Below are 26,345 nucleotides of genomic sequence, written 5' to 3' on the forward strand. Positions count from 1 at the left end.
ATGTAACCTGTCCCAATTCTGATCGACTTTGGGTGAGAGAAGTTATTACAGAAAAGTAAATTCAGGAACAGTAAGAGAACAATAATTTGTCTCAAGAAATTGTACACATGATTTTTATTAATTATTAACACTTTTAATTGTAAACCACTCAGAGTTGTTGACAACCACTCATTCAGAGACCATTAAGATTTACGACAGCATTGAATGAGTGGTAGTTATGACCAGAGCTCATACTTACGGCCATCGCAGTGTCCCCACGGTCACGTGATTGCAGTTTGCGACCTTCCGTGCCAGCTTCCTGTAAGCAAAGTCAGTGGGGAAGCTGGCAGGAAGTCAGAAGTTGCAGTCCCATGAGATCCTAATTTAATGACCCGCACAGTCCTCGTATAATGATAGCAATCGGGACTGCCGGAACTGCTGTTGCTAAGCTGCATGATAATGTGGTTTTGTTTTTTTTTACTTACGACTTTGTTGCTTAATAGCAGTGTTTCCAGCCCCAATTAGTGTCATTAAACAAGGACTACCTGTAAATGTTAACTTTGAGAGCAATCTCTGCTATATGGAAGAGCACATGTTTTATATTCAGTTCCAGTTTCAGTCCCTGGCATTTTTAGGGGTGGTTGTTGGTGGAAATCAGGCAACAAATGATGTAAAAAAGCGTTTGCTTAAGAATCTGGAGGTCTCTTGCAGTTGAGCATGAATGTTAGCAGACATTTTGACCCAAAGTAGTTTTTTTTAATTATTTTATTTTCTAGCAACATTTGCATTGCTTATATTTAATTTCAGGCCATTTATGGCAATGTTGCATGAGCAGCATTTTTGGAGGGGTGGGGGGAGTACTATTTTAGATGTAACATAGTCTTTATTTTAACTGCTGCTACTGACACTTATGCCGAACATTTGTATTGCATTCATATTACAGCAGGTACAGTACTAAGAAAGCAAGTTACATAGTTGCTGCAAGAGTTTACAGGCCTCATTAGATAAACAAGGATCTAATGTGTACAGATTTCTTCTTATCGTAGATCTAGCAACTGTGCTTTTTAATCATGATGAGTGTGCAGAAGAGCTAGTCAAGCTATTCCCCCTAAGATTGCCATCCAGTGTTAGGTTGTCGTAGTCAAAATCTGTACTACAGTGAGAAGGTGGCTCTATATAGCATTGGATTAGCAGTAGGAGGTTGAATTTGAAATGTTTCAAGCTTGAAATTATTGTTTTGTTTGAGGTGGGCAGTTCCAACTATTCTGGAAGTGTTTCAAGCTCGAAACAGATGTTTTGAGTTAAAATAGTTGGAACAACCTGTTTCAAACTTGAAAAGTTTCAAAATGGTTTGCAAACTCTTCTAAATGATTATTTGATAGCAAGGAGCTCACATTGCATAGCACTATAGCTTTGACGCAACACACCATGTTATGCCATTGCAGATGGATAGGCTGATAACTGCTTAACGAGACGTTCTCAACTTCAGTAACTTCTTGGACATTTTCATGTAGTTTTTCCTGGAACAATATAGAAATGGCTTGCTAATGCCTTCTTCCAGACTGTTTTTTGTTTGTTTGTTTGTTTGTTTGCTTTAATTTGGCTTTCCTGTCAAATCCTACATTTAAGATTTCCTGGTCGTCTCTCATCTATAACCAATCCTGCATAGTTTTATGAGAACAGCTAGTGTTGACCACTTACCTGTACGTGGCTGGGCAAAAGCTGCTTAAGAAGATTTTAAAAGAAAGAAATACCTGCTATTATTTGTTTAGTGCAGGCCTTTTGATACATAGTTCCTTATTTTGGAAATTGTAGTGTAGTTATTAACTATACCCATGACACAACTCCACTCTTTACATATGTTTTTAGCTACCAGAATTAAGATCTTCCTTTCTTCCTTCCAAAATTCGGTGGCACAATTATGGACTGTTTTCTGTTCTGCCTAGAGATATCAGTAGAGCAGCATTTAATGAAAAGCACCCTTTCCCCATTTTGTTCAGGCCATCAAAATTGCAAATGTGCCTTCCAGATCCAAAGTTTGGGGGCCCTGCTTTATTATTTTTTTGAAAGGCACTATTAGTAGTAACAGTGACCTTAGTACTGAAGAAGGGGTGGGTTGTGAGCTGTTTTTGGTAGACTATTTCTAGAAAGCTCCCAAATTATCTTTCCAGATGGTGTAGAGAAGAGTATTTCATTAATCTGGTATTTCATCCTCTCTGTCTGCTGCTCGGAATCTTATTTGCGAGTAAAATACTGACCTATCAGCAAGAAAAATTACTCAGAGTTCCTGATGTGAAGGCAGTTTACTGTTTTGATAGCACAGAGATTTGCCCAGGTTGCCTATGATCCTCTCACCATAAAGATAATGATCACAGCAATAATAATATTTTGCTCTGGATCTCTTTGAGAGGTAGTCCATATCTCTATTTGCTCCTGTTCCACTAGAAATGGCAGAAGTATTTGCGCAACCTTTTTGAGCATTATGCTTAGTTTAGCAGCCTGGGAGGATGGAACTGTCATTTTTAGTATTTGTTTTCTGCTACACTAACTCCTCCCCAGCTCTTTAAAACAATAAACAAAACCCCTTAATTTTCTTTCCTTAGAAAATTCCAAGCTGGCTGTGTCATTTCATTTGCTTTTTCTGTTCACTTTGGCCCAGAGAGATAGACTTGGCTGCCTTAAATTGGGTCACTAAAGCTTAGAAGTATAAGCAGTGCTTTTGCTTAAGTATATGCAAATACACACTGCAGCAAATATTTGCCCATCACCAAGTATCATATTATAGATGGAAGAGGTAAAAGGAATGTGAGGATTTTGCAGGGAAAATAGGAATTATAAAGCGGGTTACATAGGACCTGCAGCAGAACACACACACACACCCCAACTTCAAAGATTATACAGCATTTTCTGACTTGGACATGACACTAATAGGCTGATGGGATACCTCACTTGGTACCCACAGATCTCAGTTGCCAGGCAGGCTCATACCAATGAAGATATAGCCTTGAATAACCTAATTAGAGAATTTCTCAACCCTTCAAGCTGTCAGTAATTAATTCCATATTTTATCCATACCCTGTGCTTCATTACTGAACTTTATCTTCCCCCAAATGCTTGTAGGTCTCTACAGTCCTCTTTTCTTTGGTCCCAGGTAGAGGTAGGCAGTATTCAGAGCTGAAGCAGGAAAAATGCTTTGGATCCAACAGGAGCACACTCAGTGCACTTGGAAAGGGTGCCTTAAAGAAGCCATACCTGTTTTCTGGCACTCACGTAGAAGGCATCTGAACTCAAACATATGTAAATATACACAACTTCCCCTTTGTATTGCTATACATCTTCATTATGTTTACAATTTAACATTTCACCTTAAGTCTTTTTGTTCTTTTGTGGATTTTTTTAGGAGTTGTGAATTTTGGGAGGCTGCTAGAAAGTCTTCCAGTATTTATTTTGTCCTCTGACCCAGATTTTTATGCTGCATGCAGATTTCAGAATGTTACACGTTTAACTTCCTGGTATCCTTTCTCTTTCAGATATCCTATAGGGGTAGTGTATTAGAAAATATTCAGAAAATAATTGTATTTTAGGGTAAGGGACCCTTAACATCATTTTATTTTATTTTTTTTAAGTGTTAAAAAGAAACACTTGAAATTGGTTCCAGAAGCAAGTTAAGACCCAGTCTCTGGTTGAGTGATATATAAAGTGCTCATACAACCATCTTATGAATAAAGAAAGTGCTTGAAGACTAATACTTTGCATGCTTCCTAGCCTGATGCCTTCATAAGATTTGGGTGGAAATTCCTATTTAATAATGTGATTTAGACAGATTAGTCAAGTAAAAAAATATTTAGTCCATTGTCACCCCCCAATTTTTTTTTTTTTAAGTCTCATCTCATGCAGTACTGAACAGCTTGCAAAATTAAGTTAATTTTGTTAACCACATGTAGAAAAGCTTCTTCTCTAATTGAAGAAAAATATATCTAGAGCAGATTCGGACAACCTGCTTTCCATATGGCTGGCAGCCAAATTTCAAAAAGCTTTCTGCACGCAATCCATTTGGAGTTCCAGCAGATCATTAGAGGGAGGACTTGCCCACTTTTGATTCTGGCCTGCCTACCACTGGCATGTAGCTTGCCACAAGGTTAACCCCACAGGAATACAGTCCTTGAGAGAAAAATGACTTTCTTGCTTCTTATCCAAAGAAAAGGTTAGCCATTTTTTAAGGTAGTGGGTTGCATAGTGTGGGCACCTATTAAAAGAAATTGTTGAAATGATTAAAATCTTATTTATATATAATTTAGATTTCTAAGGCCACCAAAGTCAACAGCAACTCTTAAACAAGAGTCTTGAGTAAGAATGCTGAATTCTAAAAGATTAGTTCAAGTAGATGACTGAGAAAAAAACATTTTGTTTCAGACAGTCCCTAATAGATGCAATTACTGCAGATAAAAGGCAGACCTCATGGAAAGGTTGAGTAATGTAGTTGAGGGGGGTGCAGGAGACTTGTTCCAGGATATTATCTCTGCTACCTCTCTGTTCCTGGGGGTGGGGGGGGGATGTGACTTGGGCTGAAGCTTTGGAAGGTCATGGAGGAAGCCTGTCCTGTTACTAGCTTCTGTGTTGTTATATTCTGGCGGGGGTGGGGGTGAAGGGGAACCTGAAGCTGTAGATCTGTTACCTTTTTTGTTGTCTCTGTGGTGGGGAGGTAGGAGTCAATCCTCATCTGTTTCTCTCCTTTATTGTATTTGTGGGTCCCAGTGTCATTACTGGGGCTGGTCCGGGTTCTTTTCTTGCCTCTGAATGACATTTTTGGGCCATAGGGCTAGGGCAGAAGGGATGAGGCCAGTCAGAAGCTGGGAGCTTATTTCAGGAGCTGCTAGTTAGTCACCATCTTGGCTCCCCCCCACTCCCAATATATGGAATTTGTGAAAAACTATTTTTTAAGAAAAGAGCAAAATTTCAGGTATAATGGAATTGTAGAATATGCATATACCTATCCCTATTTCTGTACATACATAGTTCTGTAGAGATGTTTTTTCCTGCTGAACTTGAGAAAAGCTGCTCCTAAAACTCATTTGATCATGCCCACAAAAGCCTAGATGTGACAGGTTATAGAGGTAGATCAATAACTTCCTGCAGGATGCAGTATTTAAGAACTCGGAAGTTTGCAGGCTGAGGAAATATCAGAGTTAATTCAAATTAATACCTAATAAATACTGCCTGATAAAAGACATAATGCATTTAAAATGTATGAGCTACCTATTCATTATACGAATTTGCTTCTGTAATGACTTTTAAATGAATGACTTTTCACCCAGCTTCATTTCTCCTTTGAGTTATGCTAGGGCAGTTTATTGAATCTTAGGGGAGGCTCATTGGAAATTATCGTTCTGCATAAACTATATGAAACTTGGCATAATGTATAATATTTCATGGATAAATCAGGACAAAGCTTTGATCCTCTCTTTGGTTAAATTGCAGCTGAAACACCTACCTAATGGTGGGAGTGAATATAGAAATTTGAGGAAGAATGATTTGCTGGGAAATATGAATAAAAGAGCGTCATGGCTACTCTGGGGGCAGAATGCTGGCATAATAGGTAGAGAAGTGATGGCCTTAATTTTTTTAAAAAATATTTTCTTACATTTTTTCGTCAGGTCTTGTTCTACTTTTCTGAGAATTGAAAAGTGAAACATTTAAAAAATGTACTGAAATACTTTATTATAGAATATGAATACTGAAAGAAAAGGTGCTCAAGTATTGCTATCCTTTATTTTCACAAAATGTTTTCTTTTCACTTGTAATAGGGACTGTGTCGAGTATCAGAATATTATAATCCCTATGCACAGATGGCAGGCATTATTTCAATCAACCAACCAATCAATCAATCAGTGTCCCATATTTCATTAAAGAGCTCATTAAGGAGTGTCTCTTCTCCCAATTTTCCCCACAGCAGCGATCCTGTGAGGTGGGTTGTGCTGAGAGGGAGTGACTGCCCCAAAGTCACCCAATGAGCTGCTGTGGCTGAAAGCAGACCACAACCCATTTCTAGTCCAACACCTTAAGTACTATACCACACTGGCTCTTGGATTGAGAGAGAGTATATGGCCCAAAAGTACCCAGTGTCAGCCCCACTAGATTGACCAGGCCAGAAAATAAACTCCACAGAAAGCTAAACTATCTTTATTGAGATTGGCTATAATAACAGAATCCTGAAAATCTCATTGTGCTGTACCTCCTCCGTATAGTTCAATGAATTAGAGAGACGTCTTCTAAGCTATTTCCGAATGTCCTATCACTGTTCTGGACTTAAAACATACCTCAGCCCATGCATATCTCCATCAAGGTCATCTTCCTTACCCTCTACATCCAGGAAATTAGTTTGGTGACTTGAATCTGAGTCTCTCTGTGCCATTTTCCAATACAGGAATGAGATGCATTTCTGTACTGTCGTGCGGAGGTGTGGACACTATCATTTTCATCAAGGAAAGATGGCAAATTGAGTCCTGATCTGCTTGTTGGTTGTAATGGGAAGTAGGATTAACCTTGAGGAACAGGAGGAAGAACTGTAACCAAGGCAACAGTCAGGGAACAGAAATCTGAGCCCAGGGCAGAGATGTAATTTGAGTAAGCATCTCAGGCATGATCCTCCCTAGTTCTCATGAAAATAAAGGGGGGGAGGGGGAAGCACATTCAGAGTTGCACGATTCTGTTACTATAACCTTATAATAAGAGAATATTATCATTCATAACTCTGGATCCTAGATTGGTCTACCTTGGAGGGCTGACATGGGTTGTCTGTTGCTGATTTTGTTTTTTATCTAGAGGTCAGTGCATCTGTTCTTGACTAGGCCTCATTGGATGTGATTGATTTATTGTGTTGCTGGCTGGTTTCTTTATTTACCAAACTGAAAATATTGAGACTTCCTGGCTTGCTTAGAATTCTGCACCTTATAGTTCCATTATACATGTGCGCACACACACAGTTAGTGAGTGGAATTATCTGATTAAATAATACTTTTACATTTGATAAATATGCCAGGGATGATAATTGTGTGACAAATTCAAGTTACAGATATTGCATGGTGTGTTTCTAAAATAGCGAAGTGAATTTAAGTTAGTAGAAGGGGAAACAAGCAGGCATATTGCATAAAATTATATTTTTGGTGCAGGGAAATGTTTTCACCATGGTGTTCTGCATTTATACTAACAAGCTTTGGTTTCATCCAGCACAACTCTATTGTTATTAAATTCAATTGTAAAGATGGAATTTAGTCCCTTGGATGGGCAATTATCCATTCTAATATAGCTTTCCAACTGTTACCTGCACCTTAGTTTTGAGACTGTGAGTGTTAGGTAGTATGAAGTCACTATGCCAAGATGCTTTACTTTCAAGAGAAAGAAAGACAGAACCTGACTGTCTGCAAAGCGTAACCTCAGATTCCAGCATATCGTCTTTATTTCCAAGAATGTCTTTGGATACTCCCCTATAAAAATGGTGAGTATGTGCAGTCCAGCGGTTTGTTTGGAAGTTGGGAAGTGAAGGTGGTAGAAGTTTGGGATCAAACTTACTTTTTTACCCCCTGCTAAACTCTGGTGACTGATCAGTGACCACAACAGATGACTTTTTTCTGAATTTACCCATGACTTGCTCTCAAAGCTATAGCTGGTCCAGAATGAGACAAGACAAGCAGTTATGGCCTAACCCTGTTTTCCCCTCTGTAAAATTGTCCTTTGCTAGCTCCAGTGATAGGCAGGGGAGCTTTGAGATGCATGTCCAGGTGCTGGTTGTCACCTATAAAATCCTTCAAAGTCCCTGCAGGAATACCTTTCTCTGTTGTCTCCTCATCTGGTGAGATCTGTTGGGGTTAGCATGCTTGAGGTCCTGTTTTTAAAGCAATGGGATCTTGGAGATGGAACTCCTCTGTGGCTGCCCCTATCCTCTTGAACAGGATCCCCCTGATATCTGCATGGACTTCACCCCCCCCAGGCCTTGGGGCAGGATAATTTGTGACCATCATCTGATCTTGAGTGACATGTTTCACAGTCAGCATAATTGCTGCATTGTCCCCCTGACATGGATTGTTAATTTTTCTCATGCTGTTGTTTTAATTTGTATTTATTATATTGTTGTGCACTGCCTAGAGTTGTTAAGGAAATTGAGGTGGCCTATAATTAAATAAAATCCCAAGTGGATTTACTGGACCCAAAAACCTTCTCTGTCTCCTTATCTCTTATGTTCTGCATTAACATTTACAGTGTACAAATTCAGACGCCCCAGTCCAAGTGGATTTTGCTATCTTATTCTAATCTGCAAGATGAATATTTCCTTCTTGGGATCAGAATGAGCGGGGACTATATTAAAGAAGTATCACTTAAAATAGGTTTTACTGCCTGTCTCCATTTAGCTTGCTCAAGTTGAGCACATGTCTTTGTCTGCTTTGGTTTCCTGGTTTGTGTTATTGTTTGTCTCTATCTGCAAGAAAAGAATTGCAGGACGTTGTTGCAAATTTTGTGTTTTGGCTCGATGTTGAACAGATTGTTTTCCTAAACTTCCGTGATTATGTTCTAAGACATATGGCAGATTACCTCGCAACTGCGAGTTTCACATTGGTAAAGTTAATATCAACACAGGCACAGCCCATAGATACTGTAAAAGGTTAGGTCAGCATTTCTGCTTCATTCCCCTGTTACGCATTAGATATTTATAATGCAGCCATAAAATCCATCCAAGATTTGAAATTTGGCATCAACACTGGAAATCTGAAGTAACTGTTGATGTGAAACGGTTTGACGTGATCAGCCAGCATTGCTGCTGTGTGTCTTGCCCTCACCCTTTGACAGCCAGGATGTATAAATTGGGATTGGGGAGATCATATTTCGGTTGCCACTTGGTTACAAGAAGATTCCTGTATAAATCCTTAAACATTTTTCATAGTGCCTACTGAGCTGAATGTTTTAGAAAGGGAGTGTGTGTGTGCATGGACCCTGTACAATCATGTTCCAAGTACAATCATTCCAGTATGTGTGGTTTGACAGTCTCCACATAGGAGGCATGGAATTTGAACCCATTCTGTGCCCCTGCAAGCTCATTAGCACCAAGACTTGTACATTGTTTACCCAAACACTGGTCTCCCTTTGACTCTTGCTGCAGTCTGAGTACAGTAGAACCTGATTCATACCAACAAAAACTGGGAGGGAGAAGGGAAAGGCATTTTTGGCAGAGGTTAGGCCCTGGCTGGGTAAACACAGGGGCTTATTTATAATCCAACAGCAATGAAGAGCAAGCGGGCAGGCCATGTAAATCAAAGCCCCATTGAGGAGAAGCAAGGGAGAGACCAACTCTAATTCTTATATAAAGGCATTTGGGAGGTGTATTTCCTAATTGTGCCATTTTCTCTTTTCTCACCAACCAGACCACACAGTCTCATTCTTGTCTGCTCTTTGGTGGTTCCTTAAAAAAATTCTCTTGGGAAATTTTAGTATCAGATAAACACCATGGAAAGCAAGAGTATGTTGTCACAATTGGATTGCATTGCTTGGACTTTCTTAGTTTTGCAAGAAGTGGCTGAAATCCAGAGGTGAATCTTAATAGGACAGTTATGATAAGTGTAGCAGCTGCTTCTCCTTTTTAAGACCTTTATTGCAACATGGCATTCCAGAAGAGAGAACGTATGTTCAAGATCCACTTTGAAAGAGTAATGTAAGAACTAAACATCCCTTTTTAATTAGGATTTAGTTACTTTGTGTTCTGGCATTTCTTCTACCTGATCAGATTTTTGGATGGTTGTGATTTTGTGATGGTATGTGGGAAAGCCTTTATTCAACACATTAAATAATCAGATTGTGACATGACCCAAAATTAGGCATAGCCAATCTCTGGCTGGCTGAAGGCTACAAATCATTTCTGCAATGAGCATAAGCTGCAAGATGCTTTCTGGTGAAAATTATAGGCATAAATTCCAGAGTGGAAAGGGAAAGGTGGTCTAAGAGAGCACCAGTCCGGAAAGTTCCTGAGGCACTGATCTCAAATGGTTGGGCTGGGGGCACATTTGACATTTTGACACTGTAAATTGTAGGCACTTTAAAGAAGAAAAACCTGGCTGGCGTAGGCATGGACATGCCCATCCTCAAAATGGCTGCCATGGTGGCTTTGCCCATTCACAAAATGGCTGCCAGCCACAAACACTAGTTACTGATGGCAAACTGTTCCTTGCCTCCCTTTCTATTTTGCCTGGATGCATCCTAACAATCAAGCATGATTTTAAAATTATTTTCTAGGCAAGTAGGTATCCTTATAAACAAAGCACTGGGCTACAGTGCTTACCACTTTTATTTTCTAAGAATGAACAATCAAGCATGTTTTTAAAATTATTTTCTAGGCAAGTAGGTATCCTTATAAACAAAGCACTGGGCTACAGTGCTTACCACTTTTATTTTCTAAGAATGTTTACAACAACAGTGCATAATCTAAAAGTCAGAGCCCTAGGCTCTCCCTCCTTTGAATTCCAGCATTTTTTTAAGAAGGGGAAAATTACGGGCAATTATATGTGAACTATATTTTATTAATTAAATTAAATTAAATTAAATGTCCCGGAGGGGGTTGTCCATTTGTTTATTCTGGATATGCCCACTTTTTTGCAGAGTCTGGATCCCCCTCAGCCTGGGGAGGGGGGGAAGCTAGCTTATGGAATCTCTGGAATCCAAGACCATTGAAAATAAAGCTGATTCTGAAGCTAATGCCTTATGTTAAGGCATGCCAGCTTCTTTTTAAAGTTTGGTTTAAAATTAAACTAGTCTTTAAAGAACTAGAGTGGAGCTGGCATCAAGAGAGGCGTCTCTGGGTTTCTTGCTGTCCAGGGTGCCACGTGGGGGTTTCTATTCCTGAAACAACACATTTTATATGACTGACATTTCTGGGCTGGTCTTTTTGTTCTTTGTGAAGGATCTTGAGTCTCCTCCCTTGGCCAAAATTAGAGGCAACATTTGGATAAGATTTTAATTAAGGCTGGAATCCAGGGGATGTACCTTGTGGTAAAGCAAGCATTTCTGCTGTGCTTTACTGCTTCAGGCATGTAAAAGATGAAGCGATCACAGTGGACAAAGGGAGGCATGTTTATTTTGGATGTCCCTTGAAATAATCAGTACCTGTAGATTAGGCTTTTCTAATCAAGTTGCTCTGTGATGCTCTCACTGGAAGAAAAAAAAATCCCCAGTTACTTCACAAGCTTCCTTTGATTTGTCATTCACTGTTGGCTGTTTCAAATACTTGTGTCATACTGCCCTCTCATGTCCATTTGGATGGAAACCTCTTATCGTGTACGTTCATGTCTGGGTTTTATTTTTTCTCCAGTTCCTTTTATCCTTTTGGAAGAGAACACTTTGATCCACCTTTGTTACTTAGGCTCCATGAATGGTGGCATTATTAACCTTTTTTAAAACCATTACAGTAAATAAAATGCCCCCCACGTATACTAAAAGAACAAAAATCCTATGACTAAATGTTTTAACAATCATTTTGCAGATTTTGTTTATTTATTTATTTATTAGTTGAGTGTCATTTCCGCTTACTAACTACAGACAGTTATCGATTTTAAAATGTTGATTTCTCCCAAATCCCTAGCCCACCACTTGGAATCTAATCTTTGATGAATAAACAACTACTCCCATACATCAACTAGAGCATCTCCTTCAGTGCATTTGAGTTACACCTCTTGGTTTTGTTGATTCCTTTCCCTTCCCCCCTTTTGGGGGGCTTTAAAAAACTCTAGTTTTTTAAAGACTAGTTTCATTTTAAATCAAACTTATATTCTGTTTCAGTTATGTTTAAAAACACCAACCTTGCAAACTACATAAAGTTCTAGTGACTTCATGGGCACGGGCATAGCCACATAGGATTCTTGGCAATAGAACAGAAGTGCTTTGTCACTACCTTCTTCTGGGATCTTATTTTGATTAACCATTCTAGTCCCAAATATTGGAATTTCCTTGTAGTTTCCCATCCATGTATGAACCAGGTCCTGCTTAGCATTTCAAGATCAGGCAAGATAGGCTAGATACTGCCACCAAGCTGGACAAATCATTGTTAGGATCTCCCAAGTATGCACATGTATATTGTATGTATACATGTACACATACGATGTAAGCAACCTGTAAACTGCTAGGAAACCAGGCGTATTGTCCCTGCTTGTTTTTCTCTCTCCCACACTTGTACTCTAACTCTTTCACTTATCCACTCAACCTCTTTTTCTTGTAGAACTCAATATTTATTTATTATACTTGTATGCCATTTAATTGAACCAATTCACAGCAGTTTACAGTAGAAATCAAACCAGAGATCCAGTAAGATTGAATCTACATATAACATGAATAAAGCAGTAATATTTGTAGAATCATAGTAGTGATGATGGTGGCTAAAGCCTCCTACATGGCAGCAAATTGGGACTTGAGGGTCTTTTGAAAGTGTTCTGTTTTAGCCACCTTCTTGGGAAGATAGCAGGATTGGTGAAAGCTTTGCCTCTCTGGGAGGCTGTTACACAGTGTTAGTACCACCAAGGAGAGACAGTGTCTTCAGCAGCACTTCACACTTAGCCTTAGGTGTGGAGGGAATGGTGAAAATTTCCACCCAGGATAAATGCACTGGTTAGGTCAGTCCCAGCTGGAGAAGGTGATCTTGGAGATACTTGGAAGCCTAGCTATCTAGGGCTTTGTAAGTGAAAACTAGCACCTTGAGTTGTACTGAGAAACTTATTGAAAGCTAATGCAGTGCCTGCAGTACAGGTATGAGACTGGATTATTTCCATTGCAGCAGTTTTCATATATTGACCTATTTGTCCGTTCCTCCAAAGACTGATTAGAAACATCCTCCAAACATACTTTTGTAATGCACCCTTTCAACAATTACTTTATGTATATCTTTGTTTGTGAGCAGCAGATTTCTGTTGCACAGTTCACATGGTGACATGGACACAGACATACTTTTATTTATTTTTATTTTTTTTTAAGCTGTCCCAAATCCTCTAAGAACTTTGCAGGATTTCAGCAATCTTACTCCTGAAGTCTTGTTCTAAATCTGATGAGATTTTGCTCAAATTATCATCATCATCAACAGCAACATTTTGGAAGGACTAGGGATGTTCCAGATGCCCAGGCATTTATGGATATTATGTTGTCGGCCCCTCATATATGTATTGTGAAGCTTTTTCAATGGATTACAGAGCACAGATTCATCTCTTATTAATGGATATTGGTATGCTTGTAATCTTTCAGTGAAGAAAGAACACAGCTGGCGCAGATAATTGTTTTGTTTTATTTTTCTTTTTTGTGCATGAATATTACCTGGATGCTTCCCAACTATTCTCTTATTAGACTTGAAAAAGGTCCCTTTTTAGGCACAACTACATTATGTTCCGTGTATCAGTTTTCTGGACAAAAACTCAGTTATTTCTCTGCCTGTTTCTAACCACCTGCATTTTATATATTTTTTAGGGTTATATCCTTCATCGTGACCTCATGGTTTAAGCGGGCATAAAGATGAGTATAAGCAGTGATGAGGTTAACTTCCTCGTATATAGATATTTGCAAGAGTCCGGTGAGTAATCATTCTCTGAGGAATTCATTTTGAAACTAACATTTAAGATTAAATTAAATAATTGAGATTAATCTTAGTCTGTCTTGCAGGATTAATGAGAAAAAGACAAGTAGAGTACTATTGTGTTGATTCATAGTGATTTTCCCATGCCTTCTTCATTTATATTGATGGAATGGCTCTAAAAGTTGAAAATTGGAGAGATACAAGTTGCAATGTTTCCATTCTTACTTGCAAATCCATAACCCAAGAGCAGTTGCATTGGGGGGGGGGGGTGTCACACAGGGTTTTACGTTGCCCCAGCTGGTCTGTCATTGGAGATCAGCGGTCACTTGGCTGATAACCCTTAACCTATCATTGGTTTCCACCAGAATTGAGAGAGGCTATGCAGATGTTTAGCAGTTGCCTGGAATAAATGGGATCCAAAGAAATGTAGTTATATCCAGGTTAGGTGGTGCTCAGGCCTGGGAATTAATCTCTCCTAGAAGAGGTAGCACTTCTGCCAAAGGAAAAAGAAACATAGGTGGCCTTAGGGACAAGAAGTGCTTGCGCCCTGTGGCCAGTGCACTCACTACAGGTCTATCTGGACCAGGATAGCATAGCTATTCTCTAATAGCCTCACAGTTAGATTACTTTAGGAAAGCAGTCCAGAAACTGCAGCTGGAACAGGATGAGAGCCAAGCTGGTATAGTAGTTAAAGTGTTGGGCTGCTTTAGGGAAGCACGGAGATGCTGGTTCTAGTCCCTCTTCAGCCATAGAATCTCACTGGATGACACTCTCTCTCAGCCCAACCTACCCCCCATGGTTGTTGTGGGGATATATAGGGGGAGAAGCATTGAGCTTCTCTTATAAAAGATGGGATATAAATCTAATAATAAACAACAATAAAATGTGGTTGTCATATTCTTAAGTGGCATGATTAAATGGTATACATAACACTGCAGGCCCCAATACTGTTGGAGTTGTGCACTAAGATTGGGTGGGGAGAGTTAGGCCCACCACTTGTGATCTGATTGGTTGGTGTGGTTTACAGGAGGAGAGCCTTCTCAGTGGCAGACCCTCAGTGTTAATTGTTTTTATTCTTCTCCTGTAAACTGTTTTGGTTTTCTCTGAGAACAAGAGCGATATAGACATAACAGTAGTAACAACACAGTTTTAGCTAGAGCTGTGATTTGAATTAAATTTGTATACTTCTATGAAACACCTACTGATTTTTTTGACAGTTTCTCAAAATTTAATATATTGGAATAATGCAGATCAGTAAATCATATTTTTAACATCTTCCCTGGACATTCAAATCGATTTTATGTTAAATATTTTATCTGTGATCAGATTCCTAAAGTGACTTTAGCAAAGTTTCTATCTGGTGTTACTTGGATAAGGAAGCAAATTGATGTTAATTCATATAAGGGCATTGAGGGTTATAATTAAGAAAGTTATATAATTTTGGATTTTAAAATAATATTGTATGTTGTTATGGTCTATAGACTGTTTAAATAATCTGACTGAATTTTGGTGCTTGGTTGGCTGAGAGCTGCATCAATCCAACAAATCATCAAAGCAGAGCTTTTTCCAATGATGCTACTTGAAGAATGGAATTCTAATTCCCATCAAATGCAGTTCCTGATTACATTCTGCTTACAGATAGTCCTCGCTTGGTGACAACTCGCTTACTGGCTTTCCTGTGTTTGTGCCGCAGCCTCATACCTGCAGCCTCCTTCCCCCAGCCTCCCTGTACTCCCACACCGCCTGCATAAGGCCTCCCAGGACCTCTCCCATCCCCCTGTGGCATCCCCGTGCTCCTAACCTGGAATTCCAAGCACTTCCCACTTAACAACCTGCATGTCTTGGGTTTATGATGGCAACTGGGACTGCCGGGATTGTTGTCACTAAGTGATGCAGTCACATGACATCGTGCTTTACGACCGCATCATTTAGCAATGGCAGTCCCGGTCCCAGTTGCTGTTGTAACCTGAGGACTACCTGTATTTCCAGACCATTCCTTGTTTTTGATTGAATAGCTTCTTGGTGATCAATGTGACTGGTTGCTCAGGATAGAAATATTAATATGGTGGTGTAGTTGTGTTTACCCTCTTAAGCCTCAGTTCTGTAAGTACTATCAAACCAATAGCATTTCTTGGGTATCTGGCTGAAAGTTGATTTATGTCTCATTGTTTTATTTTAATAGAAAGTAATGGTGTACATTCAATTTACAGATAAAACAGGCTTCTTTTTTATTTGACATGAAATAGCAAAATGGGAAAAGTGTGGTCATCCAGAGGTTGCTGAACAATAATTCCTAGCATGCCTCCTTATTAACCATGCTGGCTAAGTTCTGTATGATTGTGCTAGCTGACCTATGTTCCCAGTGCTATGTAGAAGATGCAAGAAAGAGTAAAATAATCTCTCTCCAAGCCAGTACTCATCAAGTTCATAGACCAGTGTTTCTCAACCTTGGCAACATACTGGCTGGGGAATTCTGGGAATTGAAGTCCAGATAACTTAAAGTTGCCACAGTTGAGAAACACTGTCATAGAGAACAGTTTATTCCATTATTGAGTACCATGGTTGAGTTCTTATACAGCTGGAGGGACCTGAGAGACTTTTTCTGAAAAGTTTGAAATATGTTTTATATGTAATTGGGAAAAAAGATGCTAGTTGGAGGCATTCAGATTTGCATTTCTTCATTTTTTCAGTGTCATAAGAAAATCTTTGCCTGTTGGAAATTCTATCAAGCATAGAATTGTTTATTTACTTATTTATTTAAATAACTGAAAACTTTCAGAAGTGTTCAGTAGAAGTTGACCTGAGAGGAACACACAAAGGATGGCTCACATTAGGGTTAGCATGAACCTTGCTACCTTTTCCTTTTGTCCAACTTACACCTCTCTTTTTTTTTTAAGGAGTCTTTGTGTCTAATTCCATTCTTTTTCATCCTTGCACTTATTTAAAAAACTTGAGACTACCTGAAGTTCAAGAAAACAGAAGTCAAGAGTGCTGAATCCCTTCTGTTTTCATATGTGGGTGAAGTGTGAATTCATTGTTCAAGTAGACAGGAAAGTTATTTCAGGAGAATGGCTCTAAGATAATCCATTTTGGGAGTTGAGTAAATAGGTTATCGTTGATACAGGAAACAGCAATTTAATATTTCCTTTTATTCAGGACAGGGATACCTGGGAGTTCCACTAACTCTTTCTGGTAATCCACGGGGGGGGGGGGTTATGCGCAGTCCCAGCAAAAAGCTCCTGTGTCTAAATCTTCACTGGCTTAATATGGAAGGATTCTCTTTTGCAATAAATTGAATGAAAATCCACAGAGCTCAAATTTTGTACTGTGAAAAGCTGAATACTAAGGATTAATGTAAACTGAGATAATACAGGGACGAATTTGGATCTGCAGGACTGAAAATGTCTTGCCAACTTAATGAGACACCTAGCTTCTGAGATGGTGTTACATTTGGCTTGGGTGCTTTTAAAACTGTCTTTTTCGTCTCCTTCACCTTTTCTTTCTCATCTCCCTTCCATCCCTAATAAGATACTCAGTATTCCAGAAAGTTGTTGCTCCTTTCATTTTCTGTTCTCTAAATATTTTTTAGTATATATTTCTAGGAACCTCAGGATTCCCCTGAGCGTGCTGCCATTGCCATCTTTTTTGAGGGTGATGCTTTTTTAACTGTACAAGGATTGCCATAAGATGTGAAAGACTGATTTACAACATTCATTTCCACAAATTCCTTTTTTGGTTTCTTTTTACTACTGTTACTGTGTCGTTTCTGTTCTCCTCTCCTTTGTGCTCCCCCCTCCCCCACTTCCTGACTGGGCAGGAGATAAACTAGTTTAAATAAATGACCTCATATTGCATCCAGATTATCAATTTCCTAGCAGATTTGTTTCCAGGAGCAGTACAGTGCCCCAAAGCAGATACTTAAAATATATTAAGTTCTGCAACTTGTGATTAATTGGAAGAGCATTGTGATTCTGCCCTCTTGAATGGATAACTGAGAGATGTGAGTGTCACAGGAGGAGATGGGTGATGAAACGTGTGGTGACATTATCACACAAATGCCACACAACTTACAGCTGTTGGGGCACAAGTATGTAATAGCAGGATTGGTATGGTGATTATTTGCATGTGTCATTATGGTATCATTGTGATTTGCTGAAGACACCACTGTTGAGAGAGTGTCCTAAAAGCTGAGCACAAGAATGACTTTATGTCAAGATAGGAAAAGCAGATTATAAAAATAGCTTCTTGGGTTAAATTACTAGATATTCAAAACACTTGAATTACTGTATGAGACCATGAACTACAGTATGAGGCCAAGATTTAGCAGATGGAGTTATCATGTATGTTCTGGCCCCAGAACTTTTCCAGATGCAGGAAAGAATAGAAACCTGTGAGCTGGCAAGGCATGAATTCTAAGAGACTGGTCATGAATGGATTGACAGAATCATTTATTTATTTTTTCATTTCATTTCTTACTTAGGTTATATTGTATGTTCCAAGAACATTATCTGAAGAAAGAATGAATAACAGTGATTAAATTTAGCAGTAATAGCAGGAATCTGACCAAAGAAAATCTATGCTAAAACAAAGAAATACTGGAGGAAATGAGAATTGCTTTTATCTGGCATCCAAAAAAGAAGGGTCCATGATGGGTTAATGTTTCTGAAGAGAAAATTCAGAGTGCTACTACAGAAAAGGCTCTGTCTCCATTCCCCTTGTATTCCGCAGAGGTAGAATCTGGGGAAGAACCTCCAAGCAAATGTTTAAAGTTCAAGGAAGTTTTGAAGTCCTTGGATTCTAAACTAAGTAGTCTAGTGCTCTGTTCTTCTTTTTTTCCCCTTCAAGAATGTCATCAGATGTCGTAACTCCCATAGTTATTTCAGACGTGGAGAAGCTTTTTATTATGCTTTTAAAAAGAAAGAATCATGCAGCTTTCTGTGTATTGTTAAATATACAGGAAGAATTCTTAATCTCCTCCCTCTGCCTCTGCCCAACACACACCTTTCTAATAATGATTAACCCAAATACTTTGGGTTAGAATTTATTAATAGACCAACACCAGTGCTTTGAATGTGCCTAGAAATGGATTAGGAGTCTGTATTTCTGATTGCTTTTTTTTTTACAAATTTGTGGGATTTACCTTTTGCAGATCCAGCAGCTGTCTTAAAGAGTTTCTAAGCTTTGACCTTGTGACAGCTGGAGCTATTTAGGTGGGAAATAGGGAGCCTGGACCAGAGACATGATTGTTTTGAAAACATTGACCAGTAACCAGGGTAGCATGAGGAGTAGACTATAGGCAGTACATTTAAAAAAGGATGGCAGAAAGAAATGCAGGTTTAATGCTGGGGCCCACCCATATATAGAATCAGACTCTTGCTTTTCATAGGGGCTGGTTTTTGTCACATATAAGGATCTATGCAGCTGCAATAAGGTATCTTACCTACTCACCCATGATTCTTATCTTCTCGAGAGAATATCAGTTCCAGAGAAATAATTAGTGTAGGGGCCTTTGGGCAATTTGTGGCAGACCACATGCCAACTGCATTGATGGATTGGAAAAACCCCTTGGTTCTCTCTTACATCTGATAAATAATCTCCATATCTATCTTGTGATTTGCTTTTATCCAGCAAGTTCCACTGTTTCAGGCAAAACAGGGAAATAGATTGATTCTTTCCTAAATGCAATATGTCATGCCAAAGTACAGGTCAGTCAGGGTTCTCTGAAAAGCTTGTTTCAAAAGCCCTGATGTGCTTGGATAATTTTAAAGGGATCTTGCTTTCTTGGGAAATAAAAAGAAACGATTATTCAGAGGACTACATTTCTGAATCAACTCCAGTTTAATGGTTACTCATTAGTACTAGGGAGAGCACCATCCAAAAAAGAGCTGAACAGACATATTATTGCCAATGATGGCAAGAAGCTGGCGTGTGTGTGATCCTCACAGCCTTGCTATCTGCAGAATCTGTAGCAACATTTATACCTGTTCTGTATCCATCTGTCATCTGTGTCAAGGCCATTTCTCCTCAGTGATGCCTGAAGCAGACAATTTACATTCTCCCTTGTCTTTACAGTGTTCCACATGTTTTTAATAGTTTTGTTAAATTTTGCAGAAGTTGACTGAATCTTAACAGTTCCATTCTATATCCCCAAAATTCTATTAAAAAAAAAAATCCAGAAGAATTATGCTCACTTCATTTACCATCACAATGCTACCACTGGTTTCATATATTAACATACGTCGAGTGGTACATTAATATGATTCTAATCACAGTTTGGCAATTATTGTTTAACTGCAGAGCTTGTCTATGCATTTATCCATTGTATTAACACTTTGTAGGCTCCCCCCCCCCCTTGGGCATCTAGATATGTCCATTTTGTTTGCATACACAGAATTTGGGGATCTTGAAGATTTATCTTGTAACAAATCCTAGTTTTGTTTGTTTTTACCTTAAAATAGTATAGGAAGCCAGCACAGTATTGTCTTGTATAAATATCATAATGAAATCCAGATTTAAAAACAAAGCACCACAAGTCTGAAACCCAAAATTCTTCAGCTTTGTGATATCCACATAGAGCTGCTCCATGCAAAGCTGTCACAGATACTGAATAGAATGGGATGCTCCCTAAATAAGTACAGATTAGTGGATGCTTTGGCATTGATAAGTGGGATATTGCTTGGAGACTGAATGCACATGGGATTGTGTTTCTGACTTAATCTCAACATTTCCATTTTGAAGTTGGGCTTTTTTCAAGCACAGATTTATGTACCACTTCAAAAAGGTCTTTAAGCTAAATGGGAAAATGTATGGCATAATTGCAAGTTTCATAAACTTGTGATAGCGGACTATCTCTCACCCATGTCCCAACCCCACCACAAAGCCTGGCATTCAAAGTATGAGAGAATCAATCAAGTTACATTTTTTCCCAGTGCCACCAGTAGATGCAGAATGGAGCAAAAGCAATCCTACCCCTTTGTCTCCAACACTGTCAGATATATGTGGCCTTTTTATTCAAAATCAGCTTCTTATCTGCATTGTCTCATCAAGATCTTGGCCATGCAGTTAGCCTATTTATGAAATAAACCACTTTCTGTTTTCTGCTATATGTGCAACATTCCAGTATCTGGTTTTCTATAACTGTTTTTTTATAACATGCCAGTAGGGGACATTTTGAAAGTTCTAATTACCTATGAGTGGCTTAAGTCGAATTTCTTCCTCGTGATGAATTTAACTTTTTCAGGGCAAAGCAAATAATGCATTTAGATCCATTAATCCTAATTTTACTGCTTTGCAAAACATTAATTACGCTATTCTTGAAAGGGCGTGCAGAAATAATGCATGCCTGGTGATGGCATGCACACACAATTAAAATGTTTTATCATGGTTAATCCTTCCTTGTATAGACATATTCTCCCTTGTCTTATACAATTAAAAAAAAAAATTAAGACAGAAAAAAATAATTAGCAAGCACATCTCAATGTCTCACCCTTGTCTTAGGATTGGTATATTTAGCCAGTGTTTACAAAGGAAATAGATTGTTTCCAAAAGTGGGGATTAAATATAAATGCTAAGAACAGGGTCTCTACTACTACCTTCAGTTGAGCTGTTTGAAAATAAACTATAAGCAAATTCTACAATTCAGAAAAAGTCAGTAGTACATAGATAATGCAGGTGGGAACAATATATTTGAATAACCCCCTTATATGGAAAAGCAGCACTGATCCATCTTTTATGCTTCCTTTCTCACATTCTGAAAATGAAAACATTTTAAACATAAATCCCATTTTATAGCTTGCCGTTACTCATCTGTGTTTGTGGTGAGATGCAGATTCCGACTTGCACCGAATGGTCCCACTCCTAGGAGGAGCATTATTACCAGATGCTTTTTCTGAGCACTTCAATTTGGCAGCAAAATATAATTGAATCAGTGACCATTACCAGCTGCTTTACATCCATGTGTTTTCTCTTCCCTTTAGTAATGTAAAGTGGAGGATGACATGATACTGCTGCAGTCAGAGTTTTTCCACTTTGCTTTATTGGCTGCCTGTAATGAGGGTGGTAGAACCTGATGCATGATGATTTCAGGTCGTGTTAGTATGTTAGTAACTAAACAGCTGTTATTACAACTACTTTCATCCTGTCCCAAACTTCCATCCATCCATAACTATATGCACACAAAGATATGTGTGTAATATATGCACGCACATACACATCTTATACTACATATATTTTGTATAAATGTAGCTCAAGTCAGCCATTTTGAACAGCCTAGCCATAGTAACTTTTGGATATATTGAAGACATAGGTCTTCAATAATCTTTCTTCAAGAGGTTAAAAAAAAATTTAAAAATTGCTTATCACCTGTATGGATGGTATGTGTCTTCCTCAATCTTGGGTCCTCTACCAAAGGTCTGGGAGTTTGAGGTTCTGTGCAGTATCTTAGCTGTTCCAAGCATTGCACTCTTCTGGACAGAGAGCTCTGATGTGTTTCCTGGGATCTGTTGGAGCCACTCTTCCAATTTAGGAGTCACAGAACCCAAGTGCTCCTACCACCACTTGGACCACTTTGGCTTTTACTTTCCACATCCTCTCTAGCTCCTTCTTCAGGCCCTGGTACTTCTCCAGCTTCTCATACTCCTTCTTCCTGATGTTGCTGTCACTTAGCACTACTACATCTATCACCACTGCTGTCTTCTGGTCCTTGTCTACTACCATGATGTCTGGTTGATTGGCCAGTACCTGCCTGTCCATCTGGGTCTGGAGGTCCCACAGGATCTTAGCCCTGTTATTCTCCATGACCTTCTGTGGAATCTCCATCCGGACTTGGGAAGGTCTAGCCCATACACTGTGCAGATGTGCCCATACACAATGCCAGCTACTTGGTTGTGCCATTCAGTGTATGCTGTTCCTGCCTGCATTTTCCACCCTGCCACTATGTGTTGGACTGCCTCTGAGACCTCTCTGCAGTCTCCACCTTGGGTCCTGTCTAGTGTGGTAGACCTCTGCTTACAGTGGGGCAAAAAAGTATTTAGTCAGCCACCAATTGTGCAAGTCCTCCCACTTAAAAAGATGAGAGAGGCCTGTAATTTTCATCATAGGTATACCTCAACTATGAGAGACAAAACGAGGAAAAAAATCCAGAAAATCACATTGTCTGATTTTTAAAGAATTTATTTGCAAATCATGGTGGAAAATAAGTATTTGGTCACCTACAAACAAGCAAGATGTCTGGCTCTCACAGACCTGTAACTACTTCTTTAAGAGGCTCCTCTGTCCTCCACTTGTTACCTGTAGTAATGGCACCTGTTTGACCTTGTTATCAGTATAAAAGACACCTGTCCACAACCTCAAACAGTCACACTCCAAACTCCACTATGGCCAAGACCAAAGAGCTGTTGAAGGACACCAGAAACAAAATTGTAGACCTGCACCAGGCTGGGAAGACTGAATCTGCAATAGGCAAGCAGCTTGGTGTGAAGAAATCAACTGTGGGAGCAATAATTAGAAAATGGAAGACATACAAGACCATTGATAATCTCCCTCGATCTGGGGCTCCACGCAAGATCTCACCCCGTGGGGTCAAAATGATCACAAGAACGGTGAGCAAAAATCCCAGAACCACATGGGGGGACCTAGTGAATGACCTGCAGAGAGCTGGGACCAAAGTAACAAAGGCTACCATCAGTAACACACTACGCTGCCAGGGACTCAAATCCTGCAGTGCCAGATGTGTCCCCCTGCTTAAGCCAGTACATGTCCGGGCCAGTCTGAAGTTTGCTAGAGAGCATTTGGATGATGCAGAAGAGGATTGGGAGAATGTCATATGGTCAGATGAAACCAAAGTAGAACGTTTTGGTCTAAACTCAACTCGTCGTGTTTGGAGGAGAGAGAATGCTGAGTTGCATCCAAAGAACACCATACCTACTGTGAAGCATGGGGGTGGAAACATCATGCTTTGGGGCTGTTTTTCTGCAAAGGGACCAGGATGACTGATCCGTGTAAAGGAAAGAATGAATGGGGCCATGTATCGTGAGATTTTGAGTGAACACCTCCTTCCATCAGCAAGGGCATTGAAGATAAAACGTGGCTGGGTCTTTCAGCAGGACAATGATCCCAAACACACCGCCCGGGGAACGAAGGAGTGGCTTCGTAAGAACCATTTCTAGGTCCTGGAGTGGCCTAGCCAGTCTCCAGATCTCAACCCCATGGAAAACCTTTGGAGGGAGTTGAAAGTCCGTGTTGCCCAGGGACAGCCCCAAAACGTCACTGCTCTAGAGGAGATCTGCATGGAAGAATGGGCCAAAATACCAGCAACAGTGTGTGAAAACCTTGTGAAGACTTACAGAAAACGTTTGACCTCTGTCATTGCCAACAAAGGATATATAACAAAGTATTGAGATGAACTTTTGATATTGACCAAATACTTATTTTCCACCATGATTTGCAAATAAATTCTTTAAAAATCAGACAATGTGATTTTCTGGATTTTTTTTCCCCATTTTGTCTCATAGTTGAGGTATACCTATGATGAAAATTACAGGCCTCTCTCATCTTTTTAAGTGGGAGAACTTGCACAATTGGTGGCTGACTAAATACTTTTTTGCCCCACCGTATATGAAATATATTTTTTATAGCAACAGTCTTTTGGCTTGTGATTTAGTTATGGGACTAATGGAAGTTCCCTTTACATAGGTGATATTAGTTTACCAGCCTCAGCACCCTGCACTAATATGAATTGATTCTGCTTTGGTAGGACTTTCAGCATTGATTGATTCCCTTCCCTAACTTGCTCGCACTATCTGGGCAGATGGAATGTGTCTCAACTGTGAGGGAGGTCTGGTAGCTACACTGGAGTTATAATCTTGATTGGCCCATGTGTAATAGCCTTTTTGTGAAATAGGAAGATATTTGTTTTATAAGGAAACCCAGTTTATTTAAAGCCTTAGTTTAGATGCTGTAACTTCCTTCTTCCTTTGCTGCTTCTCCATGGCAGTATCTAACATGTTTGCGATCTTTCTTTAAATACAGCAGCTAACTAGATATAAGCAGTTGGGTGGGTTTTTATTTTCTAGTGAGAGAGTGAGATGGTAATTGTGCAGAAGAGACCACTTATCAGAGAAAGGCTTTCACAATCAAACCATTTTGCATGGTTGTGGTGCGTATACCACAACTTAATGGGCAAAAGAGCTGTATGTAGAAATATCTCTGATGATGACTTGGAAGCTTCAGCTATTGTAGAATTGCAGATGCTGCATTGTTTTCTGGTCCACATTCAATAGTGATGGTATTACAAATCCTAAGGGTAAGGTAAGGGTCCTCAGTATCTGAAGAAGCACTTCTTTCCTCAATAAAACTGCCTGAGAATTAAGATTTTATAAGGGTGTGCCTCTGTGCCTCACCATTCAAAATAGAACACTGTGTGGAGATGCAAAAGAAATCTTCTCAGCTGTGGCACCCAAGTAGAAAATGTATCCCCTTTCAGGCTTGCCCTAATATAATACTCATTTTAATGTCAAGTGTTGAATTAACTCTTCCCCCTAGTTTTTTAATCATAGTAATGTAGTGGTTAAGTCACCTGGCTAAAAACTGGGAAACTCTGAGTTCCAGTCCTTCCTTAGGCACAAAGCCCATTGGGTGACCTTGGGCTAGTCACTTTCTCTCTCAGCCCTAGGAAGCAGGCAATAGCAAACTACCTCTGAAATCTTGCCAAGAAAACTGCAGGGACTAGTCCAGTTAGTTGCCAGGAGTCAACACTCACTTGAAGGCACCCTCCCCCCCAAAAAACACATAATTTTTTAAAAACATTTTGCTTTGAGAGTGTACTATGAGGAACCTCATGGCCCATTTCCAAACCTCTGGAAGTGAACCCACATAGGAGGCATTGCATATATCCAGATCTTTGTTCAGTACAGTTGAAAGCTTCAGTAACAATCTAGTAATCCATTGAGGCTGCTGAGCATTGAGTGATTATATCTTAAATGTCCCTGGATCTAATCTAGTTTACACCTAGTTAAAACATTGGTGGATTGGTTAATCTTAACTAACGTTAGATCTGCCTCTTTACTGTCTTATTTTAAAGCAGAACTTTAAATTTATATGTATGCGTTATCCTTTTCACCATTATGGAGAAAAATCTATGTGAGTTGACACTGAGTTGATGACACTTAACTAATCAAGCAGTTTTTTGTTTCTTAGTTTACATTCTGGTTTCTGTTTATTTTATTGTTGTTTTTAATTGCTTTATGATATTTGATATATTCTTGTTTGACATTTCTTGTTGTTTATTGGCCTTTTTTGTAAACCACCATGAACTTGTTTTCCTGGTAGTCTGAGGTATATACATTTGATAAATAAAAAGAAAGAAGTCCACAGTGCAGAATTAAAACAGAAGTATAATGCCAAGTCAAGGTATCTGTTATCTGGAGATTGATTTAACTTGGTGTTTCTAAAGAAAGAAAGCAAAAGCTGTGTTTGGGAAACATGGTTTGGGAGAAGGCATGAGCAATCATGATTCGTTTGCCATCCCTTAACTCAGATTGAGCATTTGGGAAGAGTGGTAATTACATGGAGTTATTGAAGAGGTGTTATTGGGGCTAATTCTGTTTTTTGGATAATCAGAAGTGCACTGCTGGTTTCTTTCCAAAAGGAATCAGAAAAGGAGACAGAAAGATTTAAGTGAATTTCTGAATGTGTGTCTTAAAATAGTACCCTCTCCTATTGCTAATCCATAAACTGAGCAGAGTAGCTGGCAGAACACTTTAGGGATCGAATAAGA

At 39.2% G+C, this 26,345-nt stretch overlaps 1 protein-coding gene across 3 annotated transcripts in view; it reads left to right on the forward strand.

Moving 5' to 3' along the window:
• TBL1XR1 (TBL1X/Y related 1) overlaps positions 1-26,345 on the forward strand; it is a 212,291-nt gene that overhangs the window by 160,469 nt on the left and 25,477 nt on the right. For all 3 annotated transcript variants that reach the window (XM_007430292.4, XM_088131780.1, XM_088131782.1), the window contains one exon: positions 13,465-13,567. In XM_007430292.4, coding sequence (XP_007430354.1) covers positions 13,510-13,567 — 58 coding nt within the window. In that variant the 5' untranslated portion in view covers positions 13,465-13,509. The remainder of the gene's footprint in view (positions 1-13,464; positions 13,568-26,345) is intronic.

This window comes from Python bivittatus, unplaced genomic scaffold (genome assembly GCF_059951505.1).
Source record: "Python bivittatus isolate LINGU-HERP-01145 unplaced genomic scaffold, Pbiv_v1 ctg000980_np1212, whole genome shotgun sequence".
Lineage (NCBI taxonomy): Eukaryota > Metazoa > Chordata > Lepidosauria > Squamata > Pythonidae > Python > Python bivittatus.